This window comes from Danio rerio, chromosome 4 (genome assembly GCF_052040795.2).
Source record: "Danio rerio strain M-AB ecotype USA chromosome 4, GRCz13ab, whole genome shotgun sequence".
Classification (NCBI taxonomy): domain Eukaryota; kingdom Metazoa; phylum Chordata; class Actinopteri; order Cypriniformes; family Danionidae; genus Danio; species Danio rerio.
In genome coordinates this window covers 7,013,796-7,029,518 of record NC_141024.2, presented here as the reverse complement: position 1 = coordinate 7,029,518, position 15,723 = coordinate 7,013,796, and the positions used below count along the sequence as shown (strand labels likewise).

At 45.2% G+C, this 15,723-nt stretch overlaps 1 protein-coding gene across 3 annotated transcripts in view; it reads left to right on the top strand.

Moving 5' to 3' along the window:
• The window catches only part of LOC147844615 (uncharacterized), a 102,204-nt gene extending 86,988 nt beyond the window's left edge, over positions 1 to 15,216 (top strand). Inside the window, exon 10 of one of the 3 annotated variants that reach the window (XM_088649946.1) lies at positions 13,195 to 15,216. In XM_088649946.1, the coding sequence (XP_088506072.1) occupies positions 13,195 to 13,204 (10 nt within the window). In that variant the 3' untranslated portion in view covers positions 13,205 to 15,216. The remainder of the gene's footprint in view (positions 1 to 13,194) is intronic. The other 2 variants (XM_088649947.1, XM_088649948.1) reach the window with 2 other exon arrangements.
• Positions 15,217 to 15,723: the final 507 nt, after the last annotated feature.

Here is a 15,723-nt window from a genome sequence, read left to right as displayed (position 1 = left end):
TTTATTATTCAATATTAATATTATTTGTGCACAGGCTCATTGTGTAAACATACACTTTTATACATTGCTGGAGAGCATGAATTATGTTGCCAGAACTACTTATGGCCGCATTTCATCTTTAAAACGAACGCTACGAGGTGGTATGATGGCGCAGACCGCTCCTGTTTCTTTTTACACTATCAGTTGACCGCTCTGTGCGGATGGCTTTTCTGTTGTTCTGTTGTCCAAGTATGTCAGGGGACTTGAGATGCAGACAGGTATTAATCGCATCGGCTGGGTTTGAGTCCGGCGAAGAACAGTTCCAGAAAGCCAGTAAAACAAAAACAGAAGCCTAAAAATTAAATAAAGTAATAAAAAATAGGTGAATAACAGGATGAGAATGTGGTAAGATCTGAAAATGTGGTAAAAATCAGGTGAGGGCTTTTCTTTTTCTGCAATGCTTTTGAAAACACTGACGGATAGATTTTAGGAAGCGGGTGATTGGGTCAATCGGTGCTTTTGAAAACACTATCGGTTGGGTTTAAGGAACGTCAGTCAGTCGACATCGCCCTCTGGTGGATTTACATGAGAACAGCAGGTGTGAATGGCAAATTTGAGATCTGAAAAAGCGTACACAGCAGCCTCTGGGGGACTCACAAAGGCTAAAACTGCAACAAAAAAAACGTACCTCCTAGGACATATTAGGCGCTCTCCAGAAATGTATACAGGGGCACACATAAATAAGGAGCCTGGACTGAATTAATTACATCAAAAAGTTAACAAATCGTAATTCAATTTTTTAGAAATTAGTTTATGAGTCCTAATTTGAATAGTGTCTGTACTGTACCAGCTGGGCCAGTTGGCATTTCTGTGTGGAGTTTTCATGTTCTCCTTGTGTTGTTGTTGGTTTCCTCCGAGCGCTCCGGGTTCCCCCACCGTCTAAAGACATGCGCTATGGGTGAATTGAATAAACAAAATTGGCCGTAGTGTATGTGTGTGTGTGTGTGTGTGTGTGTGTGTGTGTGTGTGTGTGTGAGAGAATGAGTGTGTATGGGTGTTTCCCAATACTGGGTTGCAGCTGGAAGTGCATTTACTGTGTAAAACAAATGCTGGATAAGTTGGCGGTTCATTCCACTGTGGCACTGTGATAACCATTGTATACAATATATATCAGATTGACAGTTAATCTGCTGTACTAATAAAACCTCTGCATAGGAGAGAAACCAGTAACAGTTATTGTTACACTTGAACCCAATTTCAACTCATAAGCCAACAAGTTTTGGCAGCCTAGTCTAAATTCCAAGTAAAAAATGTCATGCAGCATTAATTACCACTGCTGATGTAATGGTAAGCAATGAAACCTGATTTAAAAAACACACAAACAGAAAACCTTGATGCTGTACATCGGCCACCAAGAGAACATGTTGAGAAATGTCCCTGAAATTTTATCTTATCGCAGCATAAGATGTTGAACTGAAGTGCTTGTATGGAGCTGATGATGTTAGCGTGTGTGTGTGTGTGTGAGAGAGAGTGTGTGTGTGTGTGTGCTTTAAAAGAAGAAATCAGACGTTTTGATATCGCCCTGAGCTTTACTGTCTGATGTTGAGCGAGCAGACAGTCGTTGACAGCTGTGGGGACAAAATACACGAGAATAATTTGTCACACGCATCGTCTCTGCACTTCATTATTAGTGTGTGTGTGTGTGTGTGTGTGTGTGTGTGTGTGTGTGTGTGTGTGTGTGTGTGTGTTTGGCTTCAGTTTCTTGTCCTGTTGAGATAAACTTTATTCTTTCCTTTTTTTTCTAGAATAAACAAGGTGACTTTTCAGTCAACTTCATTCCTTCATTTTTTATATTCCAGTATGTATTAATATGTAGTAAGTTGTTTTCAAATCTCCCCCCCCCAAAAAAAAATGTAATAATAATAATAATATTGATATAATAATAATAATAATAATAATAATAATAATAATGCGACCCTAGATTAAAAAAAGGGTCTAAGCCGAAAAGAAAATGAATGAATGAATAAATAATTATAATAATATTAATATTTATTTAACAATTATTAATAGAATATTTATTTATTAACTTAATTATTAGTTCATATATATAGAAATGTTTATTGGTGTAAAGTAACTATTATTAATAATAACAACAACAGTAAAACTACTGCAAATTATATTAATTAATATTAATAATAACAAAATATTTTTCCTCTGTGCTTTTAGCTATTTGTGGCAGTAATAATAATTTACTGATTTAAAATAACAACTGTAAACAGTTGTTATTATTCTTGACGTAAAAATGGTAACAACAACAACAACAACAACAACAACAACAACAATAATAATAATAATAATAATAATAATAATAATAATAATAATAATAATAATAATAATAACAATAATAATAATAGTAATAATAATAATAATAATAATAATAATAATAAACCATCATTAATAGAATACTTACTAATATCTTTATTTAGTTAATTTTTATTGTAATAGTAGTGAATTATTTTGAATATTATTACAACAGTAAACTACCACTGCCACAAATAATAGTTTATCATTATTAATAACAAAATATTTTGCTATGTTTTTAGGTATTTGTAGCAATAATAATTAGCTAATTTATAATAACAACAATAAACATTTACTATTATTATTCTTAAGATAAAAATTGTAATAATAATAATAATAATAATCATAATAATAATAATAATAATAGAACTGATAATAATAATAATGATGATGATGATAATTGTAATAATAATAATAGTAGTAGTAATAATAATAATAAAACGGATGATAATAATAATAATAATAATAATAATAATAATGATAATAATACTGATAATATCAATCATAATAAAATAATGATAATAATAATAATAAATGATGAATAATAATAGTAATAATAATACTAATAATAATGAACAAACAATGAAAAATACATTTATTACATTATTCATTTATCTGTTAACAGTAGTTCATTGTTATTTGCATTAACAAGTATGAATTTGTGTATTAAAAATGCATTAGTAAATGTTGATCTAATGCTCTGCAAGTATTGTCCTATTAACACATTACCCAACATTAACTAATGACGTCTTATTGCAAAGTGAGACCATTATTCATAAATACAGAATAATATCTGTTCATCATTAGCCTGTGTGTGTGTGTTGTGTGTTTGTGTGTGTGTGTGTGGCTTCCGCTCCTTTTGGCATGTTTTTTCAATATATTTTTTCGTCCAGAATAAACACAGTGATCTTCACAGTCATATTGGGTCCCATGCTGAATGCGCTGCTGCCTAATTATTGCCTATTCCTCTAGGTATTAGAACAAAGCCTGTCTTTAATCGAATCTCCCCAGACTCTACAATCTTTTAAAAATATGCCTGGCTTTTCTTGCGCGCCAGGATCTGTGTTTCCACCTACACTCCACACCAGATATACCCATCACGATCGGGCCATCATTATCCAACACTCCTCCTCTTCATCTCCACGCTGCTTTGCTTTCAGACTGGACTGCCTTTTGCCCTCCGAATGAAGGCAGAGGTTGTGTTTAAGCCTGTGGAGGAGATGTGTGTGTGTGTTTGTGCATGTGTCATGTTGATGTGTGTGAGCTGTAGAGAGAGAGAGAGTGGTAATACAGCGTGGTTAGATGGGGTTGTGTTTGGTTTATAGGAGCAGGAGATTGAAAGCAGGAGGAGACTCTTCCTTAATTCATGTGTGTGTTTGTGTGTGTGTATTTATTTATTTATTTTTTTGATAAATAAAATCACAGTAGGGCTAATAATATTGTCTTCATCTGTATGTGTAATGACGTGTCAGTGAGTCTGGGTGAACTGTATGCAGAATGGAGCTGCTGGTTATGGAGGTTCAGGAGGAAAGCGCGAGTGTATAAGAGAATAAGCGAGCGGGAATAAAAGAGCATGACACACCGAGACACACTCATCTGACATTCACAATCTCGCAGTGTACGTGTGTGTGAAAGAGACAGAGAATGAGACAGAACGTTCAGAGTAGCGGAGGAGTGAAACTCGCTCTCCAACAGTTGCGATGAATCATCCAGTTTTCACCTCTCGAGTCTTGCAGTAAACCGTACTTATGGTGGCAAAAAAAATAAGTACACGGTGACGATAGCTTGTGTTCTACACAGGCATGATGGATCATGTTTACAGCAAGAGTAGTTTGTCTGTTTACACTGATGTCAATAGTTGAAAACTCTTAAGGCAGGGGTCACCAACCCTGTTCCAGGAGAACTACCTTACTGCACATTTCAGGTGCAACCCTAACCAAACACACCTGTTTGTAATTATTAAGTGCTGCTTTAGGTACTATTAATTGGTTCAGGTGCGTTTGATCCAGCTTGATCTCACGAGAAAACGTAAGTATTTTACGTTTTGCCAGTTTAGTGGCTAATTCATACGAATTCGTACGAGTTCAGTCGTACGAAATGGTACGATTTTAAAAAGGAGGCGTGGCACTTAACCCCATCCCTAACCCCAACCGTCATTGGGGGATGAGCAAATCGTACTAAATTGTACGAATTAGATCGTACGAATTCCTACGAATAAGCCACTAAATGAAAAAGTTACGAATTGCCGTGAGATTGTGTTTGATCAGGGTTGGGACTGAATTCTGCAGGAAGGTAGCTCTCCAGGAACAGGGTTGGTGACCCCTGCTCTAAGGTAACACCTTATTTTAAGGTGTCCTTGTTACACATTCCATTTACTTACTATAGCAATTAAAATTAATTAACGCATTACATGCAATTAACCTGTAAATTAAACCCTAGCCATATGGTAAGTACATGTTATATATTAATATCACTGAAAATAGTTACACTTTAACAAGGACATCTTAAAATATAGTGTAACTATTGGCCCGTTTTCACTTAGTGATACGGTACGCGTTCACGGTACCGTACGGTACGCTTTAGTACGTTCAGTACGCTTTTATGGCAGTTTCCACTGTCAAAGAGTACCTAAAAGCGAACCATATTGTACCGCTTTGCAAAGGGTGCGTAGCACAACAAAAGGGCACCAAAGGCGGAGCTTGACGCGCAGCTGAACGCTATTGGTTTACAGAGGATCGTCACTCGCAGAAGCAGGAGAATGAAAACAATGGAAGCGCCATTTTTAAAAACCCAGCCAAGACATTACATCGTAATAATTTATACAAATAATAACATCCGATAGTCGACCCAAGCTCAAACAAATCTTGTCGTCGTCTTGATGAACAGCCACAAAGCCAAGAAGAAGATAATTTGCCGTGTCCTGTTTATGTTTACGAGGCCGTCTAAAAGTATGTGGTTTCACTTTCTCTTGAGAGATCCCAATCACACGTCTATATTTGAAATAAGGAACTTCTTGAGCTCATATTAATAACCTGCACGTGATTAAGTGCTTCTGACATCTGATCCTTTCAGAAAAGGACAAAAATAAAAGTGAAGCACGAAAAAAACAAAGGAGAAACCGGAAAAAAACAAAGGAGAAATAATTATTTCAGCAACCTAAAAGATAGAACAAACTGCAATGTTTAACTATTATTATCACCTTTTAGACTATTATGAACTCGATATGCAAGGATTACTCTCTAACAAGAGGTTACATGTGCTGGCGAAGATTAAACATCCAGTTAAGAGGTTTACACTGACTGTGGGCTATATGTTGAGTTGTTTTTGAACCCAAATAAGGACTAAGTATACACTGTGTGTAGTTTTTTCTGCAATTGGTAACACATCGGAGACTGTAAGAGGCTGTAGGTGTTCATATATGCATATATTTATTTATTTTATATAACTGCAAACGTTACAGTGGACTATTTTCATCAATGATCTGCAGTTATAATCAAATCCTGTTCATAGGAAGGTTAGTAATGAACATTTATACACAGGTATTTATGTGTATAAGCTTCTGTTTTGTGAGAAGTGCTTCTTATATGATGTGTGAACGTTCGAGGTTACAGAAGTAACCCTTCGTTCCCCGAGGAGGGGAACGGAAGTGCCATGAATGGGAGGATTCGGATCAGAAGCCGCTTATCTGGAGAGTATTGAACGGGCCAATGAATGAAATTAATTGGCAGCGTAAGCTTGCGCAGGTGTGCGACATCTGCAATTATCTCAGCATATAAGCACACCTGAAGCCAGCAGACGCCATCCTTTTAAGCTGAAGAGACTTTCAAACAGCTAAGGGACAGTCATTATGGCGACGGAATATGGCACTTCCGTTCCCCTCCTCGGGGAACGAAGGGTTACTTCTGTAACCTCGAACGTTCCCCTTCGGTTGGGGAACTTCAGTGCCATGAATGGGAGAATATGGAAAGCGCCATAATGACTGCACCTTACCAACACCCCCGATGAGGAGATAGTCAAGCAAGCGTGACGCACCCACATCATGGGGGGCGCGGTCCTCCAACGTGTCCCTGGCCCTAATTTATCCTACTTCAACAGAAGTTTTACGGATTTAGATATATTTTTTGGGAAGTCGTGAGCATCTAGATAATTCTAGGAATACGACAGTACGTTGGGAAGCGTGCAATCCCGATAGGGAGGACGCTGCGGAGGCCATCCGTTACCCAAGGGGGGGGATAGATGGCAGAATTTACCTATGGACTAGCCCTAAAAAGGGGGAGTACGCATAGCAAAAGAGTGGTTAGCGGAGAGGGAAGACACGGGTCCACCCAGGGGGGGGACTTAACCGTGGCGGAATAAGCATATGGGATCGCCTAGTGGGGATCATGCATAGCAGGCACCTATACCCAAAACGCGGGCTGACCAGCGGGCAGACCTACAACGTAGTGGGCCAGCAAGTGACTCCTCCGCTGAGTCAGTGCTGGGGGCCACGGAGGAATCTGCAGGGCTCACCTGACGGGGAACTTTACTGACAGATAAAAAAGGCGCACGTACCTCCGTGTTAGGGAGAATGGCGCCGCAAGCGTGTTTCAACACCCTACCGAGTTGTCTCTTCAATCACCAAAGGGTTACCTAATACCCTTGAGGAAACCGGCTCCACTCGCAGATTGTAAAACCTTGCAAATGTGTTGGGTGTCGCCCAGCCCGCAGCTCTACAGATGTCTGTTAGAGAGGCGCCGCGTGCACGCGCCCAAGAGGATGCAACGCTCCGAGTGGAGTGTGCACGAACTCCCGGGGGACACGGCTGACCTCGACTCGAATAAGCGAGTGAAATGGCATCCACAATCCAGTGGGATAATCTTTGTTTTGATACGGCACTTCCCTGCTGCCGACCGCCATAACAGACAAAGAGCTGCTCAGATGATCTAAAATTCTGAGTACGGTCCACATAAATGCGCAGAGCGCGAACTGGACAAATTAAAGAAAGGGCTGGGTCTGCCTCCTCCGGGGGCAGCGCTTGCAGGTTCACTACCTGATCTCTAAAGGGGGTGGTAGGAACCTTGGGCACATAACCGGGGCGGGGTCTCAGGATGACGTGAGAGTAATCCGGCCCGAATTCCAGGCACGAGTCACTGACCGAAAATGCCTCCAGGTCCCCGACCCTCTTGATGGAGGCCAACGCAACCAGCAGAGCTGTCTTCAGGGACAGAAATCTTAGAGATACTGATTCGAGTGGCTCAAAGGGATCGGATCGCAGACTCGTGAGAACGAGGGCGAGATCCCAAGAGGGCATGAGAGGGGGGCGAGATGGATTAATTCGCCTAGCACCCCTAAGGAACTGGATGACCAGGTTATGCTTTCCCACGGTGCCGCCAGCTACCGCGCTATGATAAGCGGAGATGGCGGCCACGTAAACCTTGAGAGTGGAGGGCGACAGCCTGCTGTCCAACTTCTCTTGAAGGAAAGAGAGCACAACACTAATCTGGCAATTTCGGGGGTCTTCTCTGCGAGAGACGCACCATTCAGTGAATAGACTCCACTTCAGGGCGTAGGCGCGCCTCGTGGAGGGGGCTCTAGCCTGAGTGATGGTATTAACCACCGCAGTCGGTAGGTTACCTAAGTCTTCCTCGCGTCTAGGGACCACACGTGGAGGTTCCAAAGATCGGGGCGAGGGTGCCAGATGGTGCCCTGTCCCTGAGAGAGTAGGTCCTCTCTCAAAGGGATCCGCCAGGGGAGGGCCGTCGCGAGGAGTGAGAGCTCTGATATCCAGGTCCGGTTGGGCCAAAGGGGCGCAACTAGCAGAACCTGTTCCTCGTCCTCCCTGACCTTGCACAGAAACTGCGCGAGCAGGCTCACTGGGGGAAACGCATACTTGCGCATGCCCCGAGGCCAGCTGTGGGCCAGTGCATCCGTGCCGAGAGAGCCCTCGGTCAGGGAAAAAAACAACTGGCAGTGAGCGTTCTCGGGGGAAGCAAACAGATCGATCTGGGCCTCCCCGAATCGCGCCCATATCAGCTGAACAGACTCGGGGTGGAGTCTCCATTCTCCAGGGCGTAACAGCTGTCGTGAGAGCGCATCGGCTGCACAATTGAGCGTGCCTGGGACGTGAATGGCGCGCAGCGATTTCAGCCGCGGGTGACTCCAGAGGAGCAGACGGCGGGCGAGCTGAGACATGCGGCGAGAGCGCATACCCCCCATGCGGTTGATATACGCCGCCGCCGCCATACTGCCAGCACCGGTAAAAAGCGGTGGAGAGCGAGGAACACTGCCAACAGCTCTAGGCGATTGATATGCCAATGCAGCTGGGCACCCTTCCAAAGGCCCGCAGCCGCATGCCCGCGACACACGGCCCCCCAACCCGTGTTGGAAGCGTCTGTTGAAACAACAACATGGCTGGACGCCTGTCCTAGAGGCACACCGGCCTGTAGGAACGAGGGGTCGTTCCAAGGGCTGAGGGCGCGGCGACACAGCGCAGTAACCGAGACCCGGTGTGTGCCCGCGTGCCATGCGCGTCTGGGGACCCGATCGTGAAGCCAGTGCTGAAGTGGTCTCATATGGAGCAACCCGAGCGGCGTGACGGCGGCTGCGGATGCCATATGCCCCAGGAGCCTCTGAAAGAACTTCAGTGGGACCACTAGTTTGCTGTCGAGCTCCCTCAGACAGTTCAGCAACAGGCGAGCGCGTTCCTCGGAGAGGTGCGCTACCATGGTGATCGAGTCCAGCTCCATCCCGAGAAAAGAAATCCTCTGCACGGGGGCGAGTTTGCTCTTTTCTCGGTTGACCTGAAGCCCCAGTAGGCGGAGATGCCGAAGCGCCTTGTCCCTGTGCATAATCAATTGCTCCCGCGAGTGGGCTAAAATCAGCCAGTCGTCGAGATAATTGAGTATGCGAATGCCCGCGAGCCGAAGGGGCGCTAGGGCACCCTCCGCGAGTTTGGTGAAGACCCGCGGAGACAGAGAGAGCCCGAAGGGGAGGACCTTGTACTGCCACGCTCGACCCTCGAACGCAAACCGCAGAAATTGGCGGTGGCGTGGAAGAATGGAGACATGGAAATACGCGTCCTTCAGGTCTATGGCTGCAAACCAATCCCGAGGACGAACGCATTGGAGAATGCGCCTCTGCGTGAGCATTCTGAACGGCAGCTTGTGCAGACAGCGGTTCAAAACGCGCAGATCTAGGATTGGCCGTGACCCACCGCTCTTTTTGGGTACGATGAAGTATGGGCTGTAAAACCCACTCTCCATCTCGGCTGGAGGAACCGGCTCGATTGCACCCTTCGCCAGGAGGGCAGCAATCTCCTCTCGCAAGACAGGGGCGGACAGGGGGTTGACCCTGGAGAAATACACGCCCGTAAACTTGGGGGGCCGTTTCGCGAACTGAATCGCGTAACCGAGTCTGATTGTGCGTATGAGCCACCGCGAGGGGCTGGCCCGCGCTAACCAGGCAGGCAGAGCCCTCGCTAATGGAGTCATCGCTACAATCGCTGACGTACCAGCGGTGGGGCAGCGCGGAGTGGGTGTGCTGATCCGGGAAGCACGAGGGTCCCGCGGAAGAGCTGGAGGAGAGCGATTCGCTCTGGCTCCGCACCCTGACTCCGGAGAGGGGGCTGGAGGGCTGAGGAAAGGGAGACCGTCCCCCCAGCGCTCGTGAGCCACTGGCGAAGCACGTAGAGTCTGCGAGCCGGAAGGCAGCGCGTCCCGGACTGGCAGAACTCGTGCAGTCACATCCGGGGAAGGGAAAAAGTGCTCTTTTACTGATGTTTTGGTGGCACTGAAAAGTACCGTTGTTATCGGGGCCCCGCCCTCCAGCGGGGAAAGAGCAAGTTTCCTCTTCTCCGGATGGCCTGTCTCAGGGACGCTTCGCGGTCCGTTTACCGGACTTAACGGCGCCCTGGGCAGGAGGGGCTGCCTGCTTTCGAGGTGAACGCCGCGCCCGCTTGGCCGGAGGCGCAGGCGGGGGCGGGGCAGCACTCGTTGGCGGGCGCCCTCGGCGAGGAACAGCGGAGGTGGATGGCTCGGCGGGCGGAGCGGGCTTACGGCCACGCCGATAGATGACATTGCCCATCGCATCCGACTGCTCTTTCACCGCCTTGAATTCCTGGGTGAATTCACCGACGGTGTCGCCGAACAGGCCAGCCTGGGATATGGGCGAGTCAAGAAAGCGAACTTTGTCAACGTCGCGCATATCGGCCAGGTTTAGCCAGAGGTGGCGTTCCTGAACCACAAGTGTGGACATCGTCCTCCCCAGCGCACACGCGGCGGACTTAGTAGTCCGAAGAGCATAGTCGGTCGCGGTGCGCAGCTCATGTAATAAGCTTGGGTTGGACCCGCCCTCGTGCAGCTCGGCCAGCGCCTGCGCTTGGTAGCGCTGGTAGGTGGCCATCGCGTGCAAAGCAGAAGCAGCCTGGCCCGCAGCCTTATAAGCTCTGGCTCCGAGGGAGGCAGACAACCTACAGGCTTTGGACGGGAGGCGGGGCAAACCCCGCCACGTAGAGGCGCAGCGCGGACAAAGATTGACCGCGATAGCGCGCTCCACTGACGGGATCGCCTCATACCCCCTGGCAGCTCCGCCGTCAAGGGCGGTGAGGGCGGAGGCACTCGCAGCACGGGCAGAGAAAGGTGCCCTCCAGGACTGCGTGAGCCTACTGTGCACTTCCGGGAAGAAGGGGACGAGAGGCTTCGAAGGCTTCGCCTTCTGGTCCTCTACGTAGCACCCATCTAGTCGGTCCGGCCGCGGAGCTGGGGGATAAACCATCTCCAACCCCACGGCCGAAGCAGCCCGGGAAAGCACGGCTAACATGTCCGCTTCAGGATCCGATTTGACAGCGCTCACCTGCCCGGAGGGGGCGAGCGGGTCCGGATCTTCGTCGGACAGTGAAAGCCCACCCTCCGATGCCGCGGAGGACATCTGATCTCCGGTGTCAGCGAGTGTGAGAGCTACCATCTGGTTAGACGGATCACTCTCACCACCCGAAGCTTGGATGGAGCGCCGTGAGGAGCGAGAGGTCCGCGAGCCCGTGGGCGGCGGATTAGCTCCCGCTGAAACCCTCAGATCTGCCCGAGCGCCCGCTGCTTTTTTAGAGCAGGAGGCAACTGGGGTGGCTCGCTCTCTTGCGAAAGTTAGCCGCGATCTTAGCTGTGCAACGGTCATGGCATCGCAATGACGACATGAACCGCCCGCGAGCACCGCATTAACATGCTGGACCCCCAAACATGCAATGCAGTGATCGTGTCCATCATCCGGAGACAGGAAACCCCCGCATCCAGAAACGCACAGTCGGAGCGCCATCCTGAAAAGGACGTGCTGCACGACTGTGTTGCTCTTTTAGGAAAGTTGCAACTATACGCACCGCTCTGGAGGACCGGACCCAAAGAACCGCAGGCAAGGGAGTAACCCAGCTCGACCGTCTGCCACCGCGAAGACCCACTCTGGACCGGGAGACACACTCGTTCGCTCTGAAGTGCTGATCAGCAAGAGGAACCCTCATCGACTCACTCAGAAAGGATCTGAAGCGAAAAGGATGGCGTCTGCTGGCTTCAGGTGTGCTTATATGCTGAGATAATTGCAGATGTCGCACACCTGCGCAAGCTTACGCTGCCAATTAATTTCATTCATTGGCCCGTTCAATACTCTCCAGATAAGCGGCTTCTGATCCGAATCCTCCCATTCATGGCACTGAAGTTCCCCAACCGAAGGGGAACAAGCTTTACTTTGACATTTCCTTGAGTAAAACTATGTTGTCTGAAACCATTGGTACCCTTTTTGGCAGTGGAAATGCAAGCCTCATATAGGTGACCTGTACCAACCCGTACTGTACTGTACCAATGAGTAGAAACGGGCCATAAAACTAATTTTGATGTTCTTAAATAAGTAGTTCTTAGAACTAAGACCCTGTTGTTATTAGGTGAGTTAAGAGACAGAAATAATACTAAAACATATAACACTAACAAACATATGTTATAATCTTTATTAATAAACTAAAAAGTGGTATTAATACTATTATTTGTCATGTGAAGATCCAAATGCAGATTTATCAAGAGAATGGTCAGGCAAGCAACGGTCAACACAGTGGCAAACAGATTCAGGCAAATCCGTCGCCAAAGCAAAAGTCGTGGTCATAACCAGCCAGATGACAGGCAGCAGACATCGTAAATAAACAAACAAAACATAGCAAGGGTCAAACGCGGAAAGGTTAACACGTTATAACCGTTAAACAAGACTCAGCCCAGAGGTGTGCGTGTGTGCTGTGTATATAGTCCCTGTAATCAGTTCATAACGATCCTCTGGCTGTGTGTGTGTGTGTATGTGTGTAATCAATGGAACATGGAACAGGTGCGTGTGAGCGGTGCATGACTGGATATGTAGTTCTTTTGCTGGCAGATTTGTAGTTCTCTGCGTGGGTTAGATCGCTGGTGACTGTGACTTTATATTACATCTAGGTTTGCTGGTTCGAGCCCCGGCTGGGCCAGTTGGCATTTCTTTGTGGAGTTTGCATGTTCTCCTCGTGTTCACATAGGTTTCCTTCGGGTGCTTTGGTTTCCCCCAAAGTCCATAGACATGCAGTACAGGTGAATTGGGTAAGCTAAATTGTCCAAAGTGTATGTGTGTGAATGAGAGTGTATAGGTGTTTCCCAGTGATAAGTTGCAGCTGGAAGGGCATCCGCTGTGTAAAACATATGCTAGATAAGTTGGCGGTTCATTCCACTGTGGCGACCCCTGATTATTAAACGTACTTGTTTTTTTGTTGTGAGGTGATCGTGCTGCCCACTGAGCCACCCTGACACCCCCAACTTTCAATATTATTATTATTATTTATTATTGCTGTTTATCCATAAATGTTGATTTTTAAATGTACAGTTTACTTTGATGAGAGAGAGAGAGAGAGAGAGAGAGAGAGAGAGAGAGAGAGAGAGAGAGCAGTGCAGGTCGACCCCAGTTTCTCCTGCGGGACGTTTTCTCAGGAGTGACCTGTCGACTTAGATTCAGGGCCTGAGCCGAAGCATAAGATGACACCTTATCATGATTCATCCAGAGGAGCCGCTGCCGCCACCAGGGCATCACCGAGGCCCCCGGAGACCCAACGGGCACATTTCCAAACACCTACAACACTGCTGCTCCCTCACAATCTCTCTTCTGTGTCCTCCGCTCATCCTCATCCTGACCTTGAAGACTGAGTTCTCATGCGCCTGAAGTGACAGAAAAACTGACTGAGTAGTGTAGGTGTGCACTGAACAGTGTCTTTAAGGGAGAATCTACAGTTGAAGGCAAAATAATACGTCTTCCTGGTGAATTACTTATGTACAAATATTTCCCAAGCGATGTTAAACTGAGCAAGGACATTTTTCAAGGTATTTCCTATTATATTTTTCATCTGGAGAAAGCCTTATTTCTTTCAGTTTGGCTGGTATGATCTTCGTTTATTTGTTTTCCTTCAGCTTGGTCCCTTTATTCATCTGGGGTCGCCACAGCGGAATGAACCGCCAACTTATCCAGCATATTTTTTACACAGCGGATGCCCTTCCAGCTGCAACCCAGTTTTGGGAAACACCCATACACACTCTCACATTCACACTCGTACACTACGGCCAATTTAGTTTATTCAATTCACCTATAGCGCATGTCTTTGGACTGCGGGGGAAACCAGAGCACCCAGAGGAAACCCACGCCAACACAGGGAGAACATGCAAACTCCACACTGAAATGCCAACTGGCTCAGCTGGAACTCAAACCAGCAACCTTCAGGTGACAGTGCTAACCACTGAGCCACTGTGTTGCCCCCAGCAATATATTTATAAATATATTTTTTAAATAGTATAAACTTGCTACAGAACAAACCACTGTTGAATATAAAAGAAGATATTTTGTAGAATGATGGAAACCGGTAACCATTGACTTTTATTGTATGAAAAGTGTATGGATGTTATGGTTATGGATGTCAATCGGTGACAAATTGCTGTACTTGACCTCTTATCATTTATTTATTTTCCTTCGACTTAGTCTCTTATTTATCAGGGGTCACCACAGCGGAATGAACCGGCAATTAATTTTATTCGATTCCCCTATAGCGCATGGCTTTGGACTGTGGGGGAAACCGGAGCACCCGGGGGAAACCCATGCCAACATGAGAAGTACATCCACTCAGACATGCCAACTGGCCCAGTTAGGGCTCGAACCAGTGACTTTCTTGCTGTGACGTGACAGTGCTAATCAAAAATAGCATTAATATAAATTGCTTTATTGTTAAATGACAGCAGTTCTAGTTTTTGGTTTCCCTCAATTTCTGCTGAGTTTGCAGAACGCTGCTCTACATCCTGATTGAAGCATTCATAACACTATTTAAGTGTGTAGGAAGAGATGAGGTAACTCACCAAACCCCCACATAACCCAGAGGGAAACTGGAATAAAGATTAGAGAGTGTTAAAGGAGAAATAGAGATCTGGAGCCTGGGAATGTTTCAATAATGATGTATGAGCCTCCCGGGATGCCCAGGATGTAACCCAGATTCTATGCTCGGACATGCAAGAAGACGGATGGCTATGTTGTTTTTGTCTGTGCGTGTGTGTGTGTGTGTGTGTTAGAAATTCTCAGTGGTACATGCTGCCATCATGTGTCAGGTATACTGCTCTGTGAGCTCAGTGAGCGAATGCTAGCCTTTCAGCCGTCATAACAAGCATACTCAGCCTTTGTTTAGTGTATAGTGCAGTATTCTACATGGCAGCTACACGTTTTATTGGATTTATGTCTGTTTGGGGATTTGAACCAGACAATCGCTCGCTGTATGTTTAGTCTAGACTGCTTTATTTCAGAATCAGGTATGGGGAGGTGTAATATGTTGATGTTATGTTGTGTCTCCATCTAGTGGCTCCATCTGTACAGCATAAAATAAAATAAAATAAAATAAAATAAAATAAAATAAAATAAAATAAAATAAAATAAAATAAAATAAAATAAAATAAAATAAAATAAAATAAAAATGAAGGGCCATTAAAATGTAGAAAAATAAAGAAAAATAAATTAAAGTGTAAATAAACATTGAAAAAAAAAAAAATAAAGTAAAATAAAGAAAAATAAAATAAAATATATGGTTAAAAAAATAAAATGTAAAAAAAGTATTTTTACATTTTATTTGTACCTTGCTTTAAATAAAAAAAAATCAAATGATAAATAACCACTAAAAGAAGTAAATAAAAAAATATAAACATGTATACATATAAAATGATCATACATTTATGTTCAATTAAGATCAAATAATAATAAAGAATAATATAATTTAATTATTTTTTAACAATTCATAATAATTAAACAACAATGTACACAGGTGATTATTGTTATTATTTATATGATTTTTTTATTGTTGTTGTTGTTGTTGTTGTTTCTATTATTATT